Source organism: Anguilla rostrata, chromosome 17, assembly GCF_018555375.3.
Source record: "Anguilla rostrata isolate EN2019 chromosome 17, ASM1855537v3, whole genome shotgun sequence".
Taxonomy (NCBI): Eukaryota; Metazoa; Chordata; class Actinopteri; order Anguilliformes; family Anguillidae; genus Anguilla; species Anguilla rostrata.
The window spans coordinates 25429930-25448904 of NC_057949.1; the positions used below are offsets into that span (position 1 = coordinate 25429930).

Below are 18975 nucleotides of genomic sequence, written 5' to 3' on the forward strand. Positions count from 1 at the left end.
AGACACAACTGTGGTTAAACCTTCTGGAACCTTCGGGAATAGGTTCCCATGCGATTTTGTAAAGTGCAGACAGGATCAGGTTCAAGGAAGGAGATCTGAGCACAACATGGGGGACCAGAGCTGCTCAGAGAGGCGTCTGGGGGTTAAGATGAGACAATCCTGATGAAAAGCTCCTCTAATTAAAGAATTAACGAAGCTGACATCACCGTGGCCCACGCCACAGAGAGCCCTTTGTGTCCGAGCCAAGGAGTGCTCTGTGACTCTTACAAAAAAAATCAACCAACCATCACAGACAGATAAACCAGAATCAATCTGAACCCAAATGAAACACAATTTTCACTCTTTCATCCCGTGACGAACAGAACTCCGAGCTTTCAGTTCTCATCTGAAATCTGAAATGCCACAATGTCAACTTACAGGAGGCATTCGTATTTATTAACCGTCTAGAATCAATGGCATTCAAGCAAGTTTACACTCTTTTTCTGTTTCTTTCTACTGTTCACTCAAGCACACATATGAACACATGCACACACAAACACAAACACACACAAACACAAACACAACACAAACACATGCACACACACACATCCAGATTTACCGATGACTGCTGAGACGGAATCAGAGAGAGGGTTAGAGAGAGAAACTAAGTTCCAGAAACATGCAAATTATTTGGCGGATTGCGGCTTATCCCTCGGGTAAACAGGAGCCCTCCCCCCCCCCCTCCCCCCCGCCCCCCCCCAGCCCCCCCTCCCCAGTACACACTAAGCTGCCCAGAGTCCGCAGCGCATTCCTGGCAGGTTTTAGCAGATAGTTACCAAGAGCACAGTGCACTGTGAGAAATACCCCAACTCAGCTTCCCCTCATCACTTATACCACAGCCTAACTCTGTGACCCTGTCACCAGCACATAACCCTGTCGCCACCACATAACCCTATCACCATCACATAACCCTGTCACCAGCACATAACCCTGTCACCACAACATAACCCTGTCACCACCACATAACCCTGGCACCACAACATAACCCTATCACCATCACATAACCCTGTCACCACCACATAACCCTGTCATCATAACATAACCCTCTCACCACCACATAACAGTCTCACCCTGTCCCCACAACATAACCCTCTCACCACAACATTACCCTGTCACCACCACATAACACTCTCACCCTGTCCGCACAACACAACCCTCTCACCACCACATAACACTCTCATAACCACATAACCCTCTCACCACCACATAACAGTCTCACCACCACATAACACTCTCATCACCACATAACCCTGTCAACACCACATAACCCTATCACCACCAAATAACCCTGTCATCACCACATAACACTCTCACCCTGTCCCCATAGCATAACCCTGTCACCACCACAGAACACTCTCACCATGTCACCACAAAATAAACATATCACCACCACAGAACACTCTCACCCCTATCACACCACACTCTCACTCTTTCCCCACAGCATAACCCTCTCACCAGCATATAACCCTGTCAACAACTCTGTAACACTTTCACCACTGAATAACCATCTCACTGGCACATAACCATAACATACACACTGTCACCACAACATAACCCTCTCACCAATGCATAACAATGTCAATAGTCCTGTAACCCTGAATAACTGAATAACCTTATCACAAGCACAAAACCCTGTCACCACCACATGCACATTGCATAACCCTCTCACCACAACATAATCCTCACATAATCAATGTGGGTTGTAAGATGATAAATCTCAAGGAATTCACCATTGATGCTTTTTTTTTTTTTACTGAATGTAGCTGACCATCTCTACTCTCCTCTTACCGACCAGACTTTTACAACCTGTCCGTCTCTACTCTCCTCTTACTCACCACATTGGCAAGGTTTTGCACACAGTACTAGCAACGACATTTGTCTTGTGCAGAAGACAATAAAGCTGAGATTGGTCTGGGCAGGTAACGCAAACATTTAAATATTTTAACCTGATCCAAATATGAATCATTCATTCATGCAAATCGTGCATATTCTGGCTCTATGGACGGTGCCAGTCTTGTGGAGGCGTAGTGCCTGTGAAGTGGTAATTTTCTCGTTTCAAAGCGAGGTTGTGAAAGCGTGCTGCTTTTCCTCCCCGCTCTCGAACGCAGGACAAGTCAGAACAGGAGCGCTGGCCGTCGCGCTGATGAAAATATGCATCTGAAGTTTCCGAGTGATGAAGAGATAGATAGAGCTTCTCCACCAGCCAGCGACATGATTTATATACGGTTAGGAGAAAGGAAGAGATCCTACAGCCTTCATAAATGTCTCCTGAAGAATATACTGTTCATGTACCGTGTACAGACAGCTCTCTTACATAACAGGTCTCTGATTTTCATTGCCATCCCTCTCTCTCTCTCTTCAATATGATGTCACAGCTCATGGACCCTGTCCCTGCTGTGATGTTACAGCTCAGAGGTTGTGATTCCTTTATGATGTCACAGCTCTGAGGCCCTGTCTGCAGTATGATGTCACAGTGCAAACGCTGTGCATCCTTTATGATGTCATAGCTCGGAAGTCCCCACATAACACTATTATGTTACAGCTCATATGCAATGCCCTGACTCTGTTCCTGGCACAATTTTGTGGGCTGTTTTTTTTTTTTTTTTTTTGGAGTTGTTAAACAGACGCGGATTAATCATTTTATGTGTTTTGGCAGGAAAGAGATGTGGAGATAAATAAGGTGAAAGGGAGGGAGGGCCAGGCCTAAGACTCCAAGCCGGGGGCGGAAAAATTAGGGGAAAAAAATCTCAATCAGACACTAAGATGCCATTAGTCAGCGGGAGGGTGTGTGTGTTTGTCAGAGAATAGCACAAGCATGACCTAAGGATCTGTAGCCTACATGTGTCACAGAGCAGAAAGATGCACGTCTTCATGTGTGCCGTAGACGCGGGCAGAGACAGACTCCATACGGCCCATAGACAGAGACTTATGTGCCACCTCTGGATATAAATCCACACGCTGTCAGACTCTCTACAGCCCCTTACAAAACACCCAGAGATGATATCACCACACCTGTCCCGCCTAGTTCTGCCCTTGCTCCGCCCACAGATATGGTTTACTTTTTGAGTCCCAAATGCAAGATTTGGTTTTTTTTCCTGACATCCACATATTTTCATGGATTCATTTCATATTCCGTACACTTATAGCTTGTTAGTGTCTGCACAAACATTCTGCAGATGATTAATCCAACAATAAAGGAGATTCACCAGACCACATGATATCTGGGCATTGAATTGCCCTCCTGAACTTTACATCACGTTGCTGGGATTTTAAAGCCAAAGCACAAGAAGAAAATAACCATTGCCCCTGAGATGGGCGCCATCCGTACGGGGGGGTCAGGCGCCATCCATACGGGGGGGGTCGGGCACCATCCGTACAGGGGGGTCGGGCACCATCCGTACGGGGGGGGTCGGGCGCCAAATAAAGGGAAAAGATGGGGGAGAAAATGGAGCACCACATTGCGTTTATTACAGTCAGCAAAATCATCCCCCCTTCCGGTCCACAAACGCTGCCTGAACTCCACCGGCCAGAGACGGCCGCGCTCCCAGGGAAGACAGGCGCGCGCAGGCACGGGGAGGATGGAGGACGGCGAGGGGCGGACGGAGAGTTCCCTTCTCCGCGGGGTCACATGCGAGCTAAATTAGGGAGGTGGGGTGGGGGGGTGGTGCTAATTACAGTCATTACAGCTGGTGGATGAAAGAGATAATTAACATGTAGGATCAATTGTTTTAAATTAGCAGCTCAAACATTCGCCACCGCCCCCCCGCCCCCCCTTTCCTCCGCCACCCATCGGCACCTCTCTTCCGTCTATCCTTCTATCCTTCATTCTGTCTCTACCTCCCTCCCTCCCTCCCTCCCTCGCTCCCGCCCTCCGCTCTTTCTCCCAGCGCTCTTTCCTGCCGTGTTTTTCTTCCTCTTGTCCCTGTGAAGTTTGCATTCCACATCTCCTGCGCACACAGTGCGGAGCGTTTTCCCCCCCGCCCCCGCACCCGCTGCAAACATTCCACTGGCTCCATCCTCTTCCTCACCTCCCTCCCTCCCTCCACACAGCAGGCCGGCCGTCTGCGCTGTCTTCAAGAATATATCCGCTTTTGTCTTTACAATGCACCTTCACTTACAATATATGTTTTTATAATACACCCGCGTTCACAATACATCTGCTTGTATACTATACTTGGGCTGAAAAGTTATTTTTTTAATAAGATACGCACAATGTTAAGCACATTAGGCCTTGTTCACAAAGCTTTTCTTAAATTATTCCTACTTTTGTTCTTAAAAATGTTTCTGCGAAAAAACAATTTGAGATTCATGACGCATGTGCAGAGCTTTGTTTTTGTGCTTATCCCAGGTGTATGAGGTGATGAATGCTGGCCGTTTGTAAATTTTATATGCAGGTCCTGTTCATGTGATTTGCATAAAGAAACAGCCATGAACTAATACAGATAAGAAAAAAAAGATGAACGCTGAAATGTTCTTATAAACGTTCTTTCACGCAGTTTAAGATCAAATGTGATCGTACACGTTTCGTGAATGAGGCCCAATATATCTATTTTTACAAAATACCTGTGCTCAAATTGGATTTTTCAAATAATAAACATGTGCTCACAATAATACGCTTTGTTTACTCATATGTCTGTGCTTAACGGTAATTTGAAGAAAAAAAAATCGAATTTTTTCATCGACTCACAAATGCATATTCATGAGGAAAATCAACTCAAGGCGGACAGATTGCGATCTGTTATTTTCTTTGGCCCACGGCCCCGTTTTCTGTGAGTGCAATGTATGGTTTTTTAAAGTTTGCATTTCTTAGCGGAAATAGTTTGTGTGCCTGAAAATACGGTGCATCTGTATTACAATAAAGACAAAGAACAGCATTTAAATAAAATGAGCATCGTTTAAGGTTATAAATATATACGTGTTTAGAATACATCTCAACAAGATTTCTTTCTTTACATACTTTTGTTTGAAACATCAGTGTTCAGAATAATATATGGCTCTAACTACTGGTGTATTTCTGGTGTATTGCAGCAAAGTGGTTCCTGATGTACAGTACCTGCACTGAAGTGAGCCAGGGGTTGTGCTTCTTCAGAAGGCAATGTTCAATGTTGAGTTTCATTATCATGCAAATGTGGTAGAGAGAATGTAGTCTTGGCGGTTGGGTTGCCAGGAAGGCCCATTACCCAGCATGCACGGGCAGCGGTGCGTTGAGGCCAGGAGGAGGCGGAGCGATGGTCACGCCCCCTGTCGAGTGGGTGCGGGGCTCCGATTGGACGAGGGGCTCAGGAGCACATCGAGCCGAACGCGTGCCACTGTGCGCGCCGGATAGGTTCAGGTAGGGCGGCGCGTGTCCTCACCTGGAGCTCGGGGATCAAAGGGCGGGCCGGCGCGTTGACAGCGGACACTACCCGTCACCTGGCAACCTCGCAGTTCCGTGCCACGAGTAGCGTCTTGGTCCAACGAGAGCTGGCGTAAAGAAAGCAGACGTTCACAGATTTTTTGGAACTCAGAATATCATCAGCGTTAAACGTTTTTGACATTTTGAAAATTATTCAACACAAAAGAACTGTATCTGTGCACAGAGGAACGCAGGGGGGGAAAAAACCGTCGCTGATGAGCATTTGTGCTTTCACATTTGTACGTGTGGAGCTCTGATCTGTGATGTCACAGTAAAGCCATGAATGTCATGGGGAGAGAGGTTCAGGATCAGAGATCTGGGGGATCTGTCGGGCATTTCTTTTTATTACACCCCCCCCCCCCTTCCCTCCACAGCTGGCGCTGAACATCTGAGATGGGGAGAGAGGGAAAGAGGGAAAGAGGGAGAGAGGAAAGAGCGCATGACTGGGCAGGAGAGGGGCGCGTGGCAGTGGAAGACAGCGTGCACAAACTCGTCCCCCTCTCCCCCTCTCCCTCTCTCCCTCTCTCCCCCTCTCCTTCGCCTCACAGGAAAGGAACTCTGAGGCGATGAGTTTCAGACACCGCTCACATTCCCTCCCCTCAAACACACACACCTGTCCACTTTCACCGCAGGCTCAGACTAAGGCACGCCAGGAACGCCCCCAACCCCCCAACACACACACCCGCGCACACACACACACACTCACACACTCACACCCACGCACACACACACACACACACACACTCACACATACCCGCACACGCACACACGCACATACACAGACACACAAACAGACACACACACACTCATGCTCAATCACACGCACATACACAGACACACAGACATACTCTCATTCATATATACAGATACTCACATACCCCCACACACACAAACACGCACACATATACTCATACACACACACAAGCACAGAATGCTGAATGCAAAGTGTGGCACAGAGTTAGCAGGCCCTGTGCTGAATGCACAGTGTGGCACAGAGTTAGCAGGCCCTGTGCTGAATGCACAGTGTGGCACAGAGTTAGCAGGCCCTGTGCTGAATGCACAGTGTGGCACTGAGTTCTAGAACACCGATGTGGAATTTTGAAGAAAAAAAAACCTACTCTTCAAAGGGTTAAGGTGCAATTCTGAGGCTACATGCGGTTTTGTGGGAGTCTGTAAACAGGTCCCTAGGGTCTACAGGATGAGCACACTGCCAGTGTGCTCACCAGAGCCTGGTGAAGACACCGGCAGTGGGTGCTGATTTTTGGGAATTTCCTTGCCACTTTTGCCTCTGGATGGTTTTGAGAGGGTTTAGGCCAGGATATATATATACTATAATGAAACGTTATTGATCGATTGATTTTTAATTTTCATAAGAATACATAAACAGATTTTAGGTTTTCAAACTATCGCGCATTTATAGCATTGCTCTGTAGAAATCAATAAACTTTCACAGTCTTATTTTGTAGAGAGAGAGAGAGAGAGATAGAGAGAGAGAGAGAGAGAGAGCATAGTTAAAATCTGCGTGCCGCACGCTGTGTCTGGAGCTCTCAGCACAAGGCTAAACTTGCGTCCACTCCACTCCGTCAGACAGCTTGAAGGAGCCTGACCCTGCGTTTGACAGAGCAGAATTCCACGCATAGCCAGGAAACAGCCTGCGGGACAGAGCAGGAAGGACTGACCGGACAGATCCTCTGCTCTCACTGCATGTGCAGAGTCAGATCCATTTCAGCCCCAGCGCATTTCTCCCCATGAGGAGTTCGGAATTATATACATTCATTTATTTTTTCTTCAGTAAATTGCCATTGAATTTGCTTGAACTATAAAAAATAAAAATAAAAAAAAGTTAAGGACACAGGATTGGAATTTGAATCGAGGAATTACAATATGTGGATATTTATATGTTTTTTATTCCTACTGCAGAAATTGCAAAGGTAAAGTGAATTAACTTGAACACTGAAACAATGAAATGAATATGGACCGAATCTGGTGCAAGTTCCAGTTGGGTGTGTGTGTATGTGGGGGGGTGAAGGAGGTCACAGGTGAAACCAGAGCAGGTAACGTGGGGGAGGGTATTGCATGCAGAACTGTATCAGGTAATGTGGTGGGGATCTTTTTATGAGAGCATCTGTGCTCCGCTCTTACTGCCTGACAGGCCCTTACTTGGCTGTGACCTCTGACCCCGCCATCGCACCTTTTCTCTGATCTTATCTCCTGCACCTTGACACCAAGCCACACCCAGCCCAGGACCACCCATTCCAAACTGGCCCACGCACCCAAACTCCAAACTGGCCCACGCACCCAAACTCCAAACTGGCCCACGCACACAAACTCTTCCATTGTCCACTGCTACATGCAGACCCACGCTTCACAGTTGTATTGTTGCATTATCATATCAAAACATCTATAAGATTTGCTGTTGTATTGTTGTTATAACAGTCAGGTTATCACTTTTAGACTTTCAAGTTATTGCATGTGTGGATCCTAAATACTTGTATTCCCCGAGAATTGTTTTAAACCAAGTAACTGGGACAACGAGAGTAGCTGCTGTTGGATTACCAAAATGGAAAACTTAAAATATTAAAAAGGCAAATTCTGGCGTGTCTTTTCAGTCTCTTCAGTCTCTCTAATTGAAACATTGTTTTAGTTGTCATTAATATCTCAGCCTTTCTAGTTTTTTTGCAATCTTCTTGAGAGAACATTTTCAAACACTTTACACAACACTGCAGTTTGGGGAAATGTATCATAATGTCCATAGATGTCCTTACTGGTCATTTAGAGTTCAGGGAAAAGGGGAGGGTTTGGGTAATATGAGCCAACAAACAGTTCAAGCTCTTGCATTTTTCGCAGCCAAAATTGAGCACTTGGCTATTTTTCATTGACACACACAGGAGCCCTGTTCAGGCTGCTTGGTTTTGGAACATGCTACGCGTGTCGCGGCTTGTCCGGAACCGATGTTCGTTACGTGTATAACCGCATCTGAGGAAAGAGGAATTTCTCAACACCACGCACCGCATGCACCTCTTCCACTGTCCCCAATGGCTGCGTGTGTGAGACGTCACTGTGAGCGTGAGATCGTGACAATGCGGTCAAAAAAAAATCTGCCGTTGCCGCGATAAGACAATAAGGGGTTTCCCATTTCCGTGGTAACACAATCAGAGATTTTCCATCACAATAACGCACACACAACCTTCCATTGCAGTGTTAGCACAATCGCAGATCTACCCAGAGATTTTCCACCGCTATAACGCACTATCTTCCATTGCAATGATAACACAATCAGAAATCTTCCATTGTAATGACATAACATAAATGCAGATTTGCCCAGAGATTTTCCACTGCAATAATGCAGGTCTTCCACTGCAGAGATAACACAATCATCACAACAAAATCGAAAGAAAAATTCACAATAGCACAATTATAATTAATAATGTTGTTGTAACCGTTCTCCATGTATTTAAACTTGTACGCTTTGCATTGAAGCATTTGAAAGCTAAATCGCAGGGCTATAATGGACGGTAACTTCTTTCCTGTGTCTAGGCTGAGTGCAACTCGCTCCTCAAACTCTCAAAAAAGCAAACTCAGGACATGCTGAGTGTATCCGGCTCCTTCCAGATGGCTGGCTGACTGTGGCCCAGTGAACAGCTAAAAAAATTTTTACGGGGCAAATTTCCCTGAATTTCACTCAGCAAGACAGCAGGAACGGTTGATTTTCTCTCCCTTTGTTTTTATTTATTTATTTACATATTTTTTGAAGCAATGAGTTCGGCCAGCAGTGGTGGGATTTGGTGAAACTGCGACCAGGGTGCACTGACTCCTTCACAGCAGCAGGGGGGGACAGAGGACAACATTTTGCCTGTTTGACTCCCTTGGGGGATACAGGTTCATGAGGGGGAACAGGGACTGTTCAGCACAGTGAGAGAACACACTTTGGGGGGGCACCCCTACAGGGGGTATCCCCAATACTGAGTCCTGGGAACCCCAGTGCATCAGCGGTTTTTGCTCCAGTCGATCCCCGAATTAGGGAAGGTAACAGAGAACATGCGGTTACATGCTTCCACAAAACATGCGCTTTTCAGAATGCAGGCTTGGCTTATCGCCACAAGCTTTTTTTAAAAAAAAAAATACGCTTTGTTTTCCCCACAGGCAGACGGTAGGCTTCCTTCAGCATGCAGGACAAATCAGCAGCAAGAATCAGTCGCTCAATTAAACAGTCACACTGAATACAGCTCCAATTATCAGCTCATTGGATACGGGAAACCTCAATTTCAGCTGGAACTTTAAAAAAAAATGGCTCAGTCAAAACTGTGTTTTGGACACCCAGGAGACAAACTGGACACTGGGTCTATACTGAATCAGTAACGAGGTGTGGTGTGTTCATTACACTGTGGGAAAAGGACCCCGAGTGATCGAATTGGATGGCCACTGTGCATATACACAAACAATCCCAACTCCATTTCCCACAAATCCCACAAGACTAAGCTGCTGCCACCTATTGACCTGAAACAGACTCAAGATACACAAGAGTTTTAATACTGACTGAGACAGTCAGGATCAGAAGGACAGAATTTTGATAATGAAAATAATACGCTATTTTTTTGTCCATATAATCCAGGTAAAATTTTGTCCAGAACGGCAATGTTTTGAAGGGGGAGGGGTTTCCAGCATGAGTTTGTACAGAGCTGCAGATTGAAAGGGTTGAAGGGATAAGAGGACAGAGTTTAACCCTGGTCCCAGAGAGCCACAGCGAGGGCTGTATGCTCTTATACTTTGTTTTGGTACTCTGCACTTGATTGATCCAGCTGCAGCTTGTGTTATGCTCTACACTGTAGTTGGAATCTGATTTTTATTGGCCTGATCCTTTTAGTTTTCTCTGGCGCTGAAGCAAAGACATGGTAGCTGCGCTCTATGATACCAATGGAGATCTCCAAAAAGATTAATTTGTTTCCTTAGCGAAGAAGCATTCTCCTGAAATTATATTAACCCTTTTTTTTTTCAAAATTCTAAGTCTGTGTTCTAGAACTCCATTGCTTTCACTTACCGGTAGTGATTGTTACATCAGCATTAGAATGTTCAGTTAAGAACATTCTAATCACATATTTGTTAGAATGTTTAGTTAAGAACATTCTAATCACATATGTGTTAGAATGTTTAGTTAAGAACATTCTAATCCCATATTTGTCATCTTGTCCCTTAAACGGTTATAAGCAGGTTATTTCGCCATGACCGCATTGGCTGCCATTACCCTCAGGCTGTTGATTTTGTCATTCACCTGTGTCACAAAAAAAAAAACATTTTGGTGAACAAATGCGTGCGCAGACACAAGGGGTGCGTGAGCCAAAGCATATCAATGCCACGTGAATGATCAGTTATCAGATCAGCAGTAAAAAAAAAAACATGCACATTGAATATGTTAAAAAAAATGATCTAGAGGTCGTTTGAAATTACTAGTGGCAACCTTTTTAGGAGAAATTCCAGCCCCTCCTTTCTTTCAGCCAAGTATCAGGGAGGAGAAAGTCTGCTGGGGTGTGATGGCTGCTGGGGACATGCAGCATTGTGCCTAGCGGACGGAGGTTCGTCATAAACTCTGACCTTCAAACACAGAACATGGAGAGCTGAAGCCATCTTCATCCCCATCTCCATCTTCATCGCCGTCTCCGTCTGGCCGCCTCTTCGACTGCGCGCCAGCGCTCTCGGGCACGACCGGGCGCCACAATCGCGGCCGCGAATTTAATCACGGCGTACGGTTCCCTCGCGGCGCGCACCGCCTCACGAAAATCCCCCCCCCCACCCCCCGCGGCGTCAGGGCTCGGCACGCCGGGATTCAGCGAGGGACGTCAGCGTCCCATCGGCGCGAGGGACAGCGGGCTCGGCGCGGGGGCGAGAGATCGCACGAAAGCCCACACAGGTAACGCCCTTCGGCAGGCGACGTGAAAGTGCGTTTCGCGTGACCTACCTGTGATCACCTCGGGTTCATGCAAATCGCCCAATGGAAACATTTTTTGATTTCCTTAAAAACACACGATGGCTATTTTCCATCAGCCCTTAAAGGCATGCCATATTCAAAACATTGATATGACGATATCAACAGACAAGACATAAATACAACATCAAGCACGCACAGATGAACAGCACGTGTTCTGGCTGGCATCAATCTCCTTACTTGGTCATCTCGAATTATGGTCACCTAGACGGACAACCATGAACTCAAATAAATAGCAGAAGCAATAATTAATTGTTTAAACATTTTACTCCCTGGTTTCTCACAATGAAAAAATTTCCAATTATATTTCAAGCTCATTGTCATAACTACCTCTGTCAGTTTGGGGGAACACTGGCAAGCTGGTGATGTACTCAGTAACAGGTGTGATGTTAAGTGTGAATTGAGTTCATCGCACCTTTCGGGCTTCAGTCCATCACTTAACCTTCGTGTTATCTTCATATTTTGCATGCACCCTGTGTCGAGTCAAAAATGACCTAACCTCCCCAGGCCCCCTGTGATAAAGCCTGACATTAATATTTTTCATGTAGAAACAAACTGTCACTCACCAATAAATCAGTGAATAACTGTTTTCCAAATTTACCGTCTGGAAAGACGTATTTGTATTTCGTCAGCGTACACCAACTGATTTTACTACAAAATACACATCACTTATTGATTTTTTTTTGTTGTAATTGGTGTGTAGTGCTGATTTCATAACTGTAGGGTGACAAAAAAGACTAATCTTTTACAGATAATCTTTGTACCCTCATGGTGTACCGCTTTTATAAAAATATAAAAAAGGGCAATGCTTAAGTTTTTCCAATGGTAGGGCAACTTCAGTGAAAGCAATCACAGTTTATGCAAAATAATTCCATGGTTTTCACTGACGTTAAACTCAGGATGGGGTCATTGTTGAGTCAGAGGAGGACTCTTCAGGTGCAGCTTGAACAGGCAGGCTGGAGGCTCCCCCGAATGACAAGGACGGGGCAAGACATGGTCGCCCCGCCGAATGACGACCTTTGACCTTTCGGGGGCAACACAACAGCCGATCACGCATGCCCCCCCCCCGCAGGGTTTCTGGGCTCAGTCAGTACCGGCCCGGCCCGGTCCGGGCTGGGTTAGGTAACGCACGGTGGGGCCCGTCCAACACATCGGAACATTGTCTTGACAGGCAGCCTCGTAAATTATTTCCTAAACAGGTTTCCCGCTAAGTTGCCATTTGAGTCTGTGACCTGATGCAACCTCTGGAATGAACAGTATGCAACGGGTGTGCGCGCGCGTGTGTGTGTGTAATCATCAAGAACTGGAATAGCTTTCCTTCCAATTGCTTGAGCATACGGCAATACTGCTCAATCCCATCTATCTCGTTACCCTGGTTTATGATTTCTGTCAGTTTTTTTTTTTTCTTCTGTTTTTGGCAGAAAGACTCCCATAACCAGGACGCGGCGTTAACAGGAGACTCTCGAGGAGCGATCTGTGCACTCGTCATCAGAGCGACGATCTCAGCGCTGAGGAAGCCGCTCCGGAGAAGGAGAAAAGGAGTCACCGCCTGGCCGTTTTTTGAAGACGTAGTCAGTGCCGCTCTGCTGCGTGCACCGCTGTAAAATTCAGCCCCCCGGCTCAGAACTGGCTGGTCGACATTGTCGTGTATGACTCGGAGGTTTTGTCCCGCGAGCCTTTCCACAGGACGAATTTCCGGTGGTGCAGGGCGATCTCGGGGACCGGGATGAGCTGCAGCAGCTCGGAAAGCTTCTTCTTGAAAGCGGACGTCCTGGCCGTGAAGAGGAAGAAGATCTGCAGGCCCTTCAGCAACGACAGCAAGGGGGGAGTTACATTACAATACAATACATTACAATACATTACACTACATTACATTACATTACATTACAATACAATACATTATACTACAATACAATACATTACAATACATTACACTACACTACACTACATTACATTACATTACAATACAATACATTACATTACACTACAATACAATACATTACACTACAATACAATACATTACAATACATTACACTACACTACAATACAGGCATTTAGCAGACGCTCTTATCCAGAACGACTAATTTTTTTTATTTTATTTTTATTTTTTACTTACACAACTTTTTTACATTTACATTGCATCCATTTATACAGCTGGATATGTACTGAAGCAGTGTCCTACCCAGGAATTAAATCTATGATCTTTTGGTTACAAGCCCAGTTCCTTACCCACGATGCTACACTACTGAGTTTTACAATGCAAATGTCACCCTGGTGTCATCAGCCACAGCAGTGGAAAGATTGCCGCTCCATGGAATTATGAATCGTATCTCTGTTCTAATAAACCGCGTCACATTCTAGAAAGGGGATATTATTCTGAGAAAGAGCGATCCATACGCGCACGTTCCATAAAGTGGCAGAGTCGTTTCACAAAGGAAACGCCATTTCTTGAGTCAGGGAGCTACTGTACATACCTGGGTGGTGGTTAAAACGCAGAAGATGATGCCGACGACGTTGTTGCTGCTCGCGGTGTCGATCAGCAGCAGATACCCCAGGACCCAGGAGAGCCCCAATACTACACTCAGAGAAAGGCTGCTCAGTACCTTCTTCACAGGAGAACTTATCCTTGTGCTGGAGAAATGTAAGACATACATAAACGCACCTTCATATGTACATCCCACAGTTGTTACATTACAGTATTACATTTCATTGATTTAGCAGACGCTTTTATCCAAAACGACGTTATATCGTGGTCGTTGAGGTAACTACACGACACAGGTTCGATAAGGACACGACACAGGTTCGATAAGGACACGACACAGGTTCGATAAGGACACGACACAGGTTCGATAAGGACACAACACAGGTTCGATAGGCGTACAGCACTGCACGTACCCCTGTATCAAATGCAGCCTGCATACCTTTCCCTGTAATATACACAGCCTGTATACCTCCACCTATACATTATACAGTATATAATCAGCCTACTGGCCCCATGCGTATATTAGCACAAGTCTTTAAGAACCCCCCCCCCCCTCTGTGAACATCGCTCGCCAATACCCTCAACCTCCCCCCTCTGCCCAACACTCTTCCTGAGCACCGTTTATTTCTCGGACAATGGTCACCTTCGCAGCATTGGGTTTGTCCTGCAGGTCTCCACTGTGAAGTACACGTAAATCACACAGTTATAAAGCAGCATCAGAGCAACGGGAAGCAGGAACCCCCACAGCATGGGCTTCCTCAAGTCCAGCCTCTTCTCTTTGTCCAGGGCAGCCAGCCAGCAGCTGAAAAAACAGCCATTCGTATGCAAATATTATTTTTTTTATAGCAGTTTACCTTAATGCTAGCTTTTGTGCATGAAGTGTTGACATTGGGCACTGAGGTCAACTGCTGGACAAATGAAATCTATGTACTGTACATTAGGTATGCTGCAAAACCAACGATAGTCACTAGCAGCACTCACGATTAAATTTAATCAGCGTTATCAAAATGAATATAAGAGTTGAAGCATCTTCTAACAGCTGATTTACACTGATTAATCCAAACCAGTTCATGTTAAGATGTTTCATTCATTTTTTAAATCTTGACATTTGAAACCGTTGATTTGCCTGTAGGTTAATTTTAACCCATTGATGAGTAGGGGTTTTTTTGGAATATTTTTTCAACATTCTAATTCAGTATTCTAGAATTCAATAGCTTTCAGTTACTTAAGAACACTTCCATCACATATTTGTGATTTTACACCTTAAAGGGATAAATAAGGTATTCCAAAATTGATATGCAACATTGACATTGCAGTGTGCAATGTGCATACTATATAACTGCATTTTGGTCAGTAGGAGAGATGCATTTGCATTTGCAAATTTGAAATTTGAATTGCAGCATGGCAAAAACAGCTCCCTCCACAACATTTTGAGTTATCTGGTAATACCAGGGACTGGAAATGTTTGGGGATTATTTGACGACATGAAAAAATGGACACAGCCCTATTAACTTAAAAAAATATATATAATATTTATTTTTAATTTTCAATGAGAGTAACTTATTTAGCACTATACAAACAATTTTTACTGAAAATTATGTTTTAACTGTGCATTTGCAAACGTAATTCGTTCGGTGTGTGAATGTGTGAATGTGGACTGCACTGACCACACTGTACAGCGCTGTGTAATATGTGTGTATGACGGTGCTCACAATTCCTCCTGCCGATAGTTCAGTGGGTGCTGTGGTGTGTATGTGGCTCCCAGTGTTACAGCTACAACTGCTGCAGGGAAACCTGGGGAAGAGTCCACACACACACACACTCTCTCTCAAACGAATCGTCCAAAAACAAAAAAAGAAAGGGCAGCGTCCCTGAGATGGATCGTACCCACCCGAAAATTATACATCAATAGATACAGCAGTTATACACTCTGAAATACACACATATATGCTAATTGCTAAGGCTACCAATTATTCAAGGCAGTTTGACATTGCTATAGCCATCCTGTGGGTTTTTGCTCTGACCCTAACGAAAGCGCATCTCATTCAACAGCCAATCAGCAGAATCAGGAGCGTCAAATTAAGGGGCTGACATGAAAACCCGCAGGACGGCAGGTCGCCAGGCAAAAAAAGGATCGGGCAGAATTGCTCTGAATGAAGGGACGATGAGGGTGACATACCCCAGCCAGCCACCAGGGCGGCGATGGTGAAAGGGCGGTCGTTCTGCGCGAGGGGGCGGAGGACCAGGAGGAATATCTGCGTGGCGTAGAGCGTGTTCCAGGCGAAGGTGGCCAGCAGGAAGTAGTGGAGCAGCGCCGCGACGGCGGTGCAGATGCCCGAGTCGCGCTCCTCGTGCTTGTCCGAGGGGAGGGCCACGTTGGCCTCTTTTACCCCCGGCGGGGAATTTGGCGGGTGGTTGTTGATCCCAAGCAGGAAAAGGAGGTAGAAGACCAGCAGGGAGAAACAGATGCTCACCAAGAGCAGCGTGACGTTGGCCTTACGTGACCTCCTGAGGACAGCGACAACACAGCCGCCATCAGCCACTCTCAGTCAACCCATCAGTCTCTCAGTCAACCCATCAGCCACTCTCAGGCAACCCATCAGTCTCTCAGTCAATCCATCAGCTACTCTCAGCCAATCCATCAGCCACTCTCAGTCAATCCATCAGCAACTCACAGGCAATCCATCAATCTCTCAGCCAATCCATCAACTCAGCCAATTCAGCTACTCAGTGCAAGCTCCATCAGAGTCTCTCAGTCAATCCATCAGCTACTCTTCAGCAACCATCAGTCTCAGTCATCCATCAGCCCAGTCCTCAGCACAATCCATCAGCAACTCACAGGCAATCCATCAATCTCTCAGCCAATCCATCAACCTCTCAGTCAATCCATCAGCTACTCTCAGTCAATCCATCAGTCTCAGTCAGTCCATCAGCTACTCTTAGTCAATCCATCAGTCTCAGTCAATCCATCAGCAACTCACAGGCAATCCATCAGCTTCTCTCAGCCAATCCATCAGCTAGTCTCAGTCAATCCATCAGTCTCTCAGTCAATCCATCAATCTCTCAGCCAATCAGTAGTCTGGACGAACGCATGTACTTTCTGGGGCAAAAAGGAGGAGCCTCTGCTTCCCGACACTCCCTCTGTTCCGTGTGTGCTGCAAATCTAAGTCCCAACTGAAACACACCAGCGAAACGGACAAAGCTATCAAGCTATCGAGCTAACCCAAATTATCTGCTAAAAATAGAATTATGGACAAATTCAAAGAAGATAATTATGTTATATCATAGACTTGCCAAATACATGGCGTGACTTAGTTGAAAGCGATGTACTCGCTTGCTTGCCTACAGGATTTGCCAAAAGTTAAATTTTTCAAGCGTGGCCTACGGTATGCAGTCTGCCATCAAATAAATACCCAGAAAAATAGCCAGAAGAAGCAATGGTTTTGATTGTTTGCCCGTTACAATCGATACAATCATTTCCCCCAAATAGTGGCGAACTGATGCGGTAATGTTTTCCGGTGCACGTTTCAGACCATGCCTGGCCAAAACACTCTGATCGGTTGGGAAAACACAACTATCCCGGGAAGGTTGCCTCCTTCGTTTATGCCTAGAACGTCAAGGCATCGGCCAGGCTCTGTTGAACGAAGTGAAAAAAGAGACTGGCTCGCGAGGCCAGCCAATCAGCTACTCTCAGTCAATCCATCAGCTACTCTCAGCCAGTCCATCAGCTACTGTTCACAAGTTGCAAGCCCTTGTGTAACATTGACCGTAACTCAAAGAATAACCCCTTCTGTACTGTAATATTCAGTAATGTACTAATTGGGTACTACTTACCTGGTGAGGATCTGGAATATTATCGTGACGCTGGCCCCAGCGACAGACAGTGAGCATCCCAGAATGCTGATCCAGTTCAAGGCTTCAGTGTAGGCATAATTATTCCTGAAGGACTGCGGAGAAAACATTAATGAAAGCAGCAACTCCTGCCCAGGCAGTGCAGCACATCTATAGACATATGTGTAACAAACAACCTAACAAACAGCCAATAGATCATTATTGTGCCTTACAGCATATTTTATGTACACTACATTTCCAAAAGTATGTGGAGACTCCATCTAATTAGTGGGGTTGGTTATACTCATTGCTAGCAGGTACATAAAATCAAGCATACAGCCATGCAATCTCCATTGACAAACATTGGCAGTGCAACAAGTACATATGGGAGAGAAGTTCATCTATCCATATACTTTTGGAAATCTAGTGCACACGGCTCAGCATACAGTACATGACATTGACAAGTTAATTATGTCTCCGCATTGGCAAAAGTGACGCTTGATTTAAGATTGATGCATGTGACCCCAGGTAATGAAACAAACAGAGGAGGTGCAGTGAGGAAGGACGCCCGCTCACCATCAGCACGGCGAAGTTGGTGGCGTGGTCGCAGACGCAGCCCAGGCTGGTGTTGGAGCTGCCGTTTTTCCTGCATCCCGCCGTGCTCCAGTCGTTCGCGGTGTAGTTCCAGAACACGCAGGCGAAGTCGTGGAGCACGGCGCCGGTCGCATTCTGTAATGCGTTCACGTTTCACACACATAATCATTGACAATATTAGAGGCCGGCCTTAGCAGCCCGATTAACTATTGAAGATCTGTCTAACTGTTCACTGTTACTTAAATGGCACACTGTTTTTTTGTAAATTCTTGTCTTATCTTTGTCTCAAGCCCCTTTCACACAGCTAATACTGCATCTGAGCCGCCTCTGATGCGGTAACAGGTTCCCTTCCCCTCCCCAATTTGTAATGCGGTATTCGAGCCATCTTTACCGTTCACACACAGTAAAACTCAACTCTTGTGAATGAATTGTTTACGTTCCGTTACCATAGTAACACACTTGATGTAGGCCCAAAGCTATAACGTCACTTGTTATTTATTTTCGTTGCAATCTGCTTGTAATTCCCGGCAAAACAATCAAACAAACAAACAAACATGTTACATTTTGAAGTGCAAGTGGTCGCATTTTGTACGTTCTTAGTTTTCGCGTTCTCAGTGCATTTACACTGTGGGTCCAGGTACTTCCTCTGTATGC

General features: G+C 45.7%; 1 protein-coding gene across 2 annotated transcripts in view; it reads right to left on the bottom strand.

Annotated features, from left to right (window-relative positions):
- Nucleotides 1–11662: 11662 nt before the first annotated feature.
- Nucleotides 11663–18975, bottom strand: part of adgrg7.1 (adhesion G protein-coupled receptor G7, tandem duplicate 1) — a 14973-nt gene continuing 7660 nt past the window's right edge. For both annotated transcript variants that reach the window (XM_064314193.1, XM_064314194.1), the window contains 7 exons: nucleotides 18304–18456; nucleotides 17731–17843; nucleotides 16076–16404; nucleotides 15609–15690; nucleotides 14540–14698; nucleotides 13889–14045; nucleotides 11663–13217 (listed from right to left, as the gene is read on the bottom strand). In XM_064314193.1, coding sequence (XP_064170263.1) covers nucleotides 13035–13217; nucleotides 13889–14045; nucleotides 14540–14698; nucleotides 15609–15690; nucleotides 16076–16404; nucleotides 17731–17843; nucleotides 18304–18456 — 1176 coding nt within the window. In that variant the 3' untranslated portion in view covers nucleotides 11663–13034. The remainder of the gene's footprint in view (nucleotides 13218–13888; nucleotides 14046–14539; nucleotides 14699–15608; nucleotides 15691–16075; nucleotides 16405–17730; nucleotides 17844–18303; nucleotides 18457–18975) is intronic.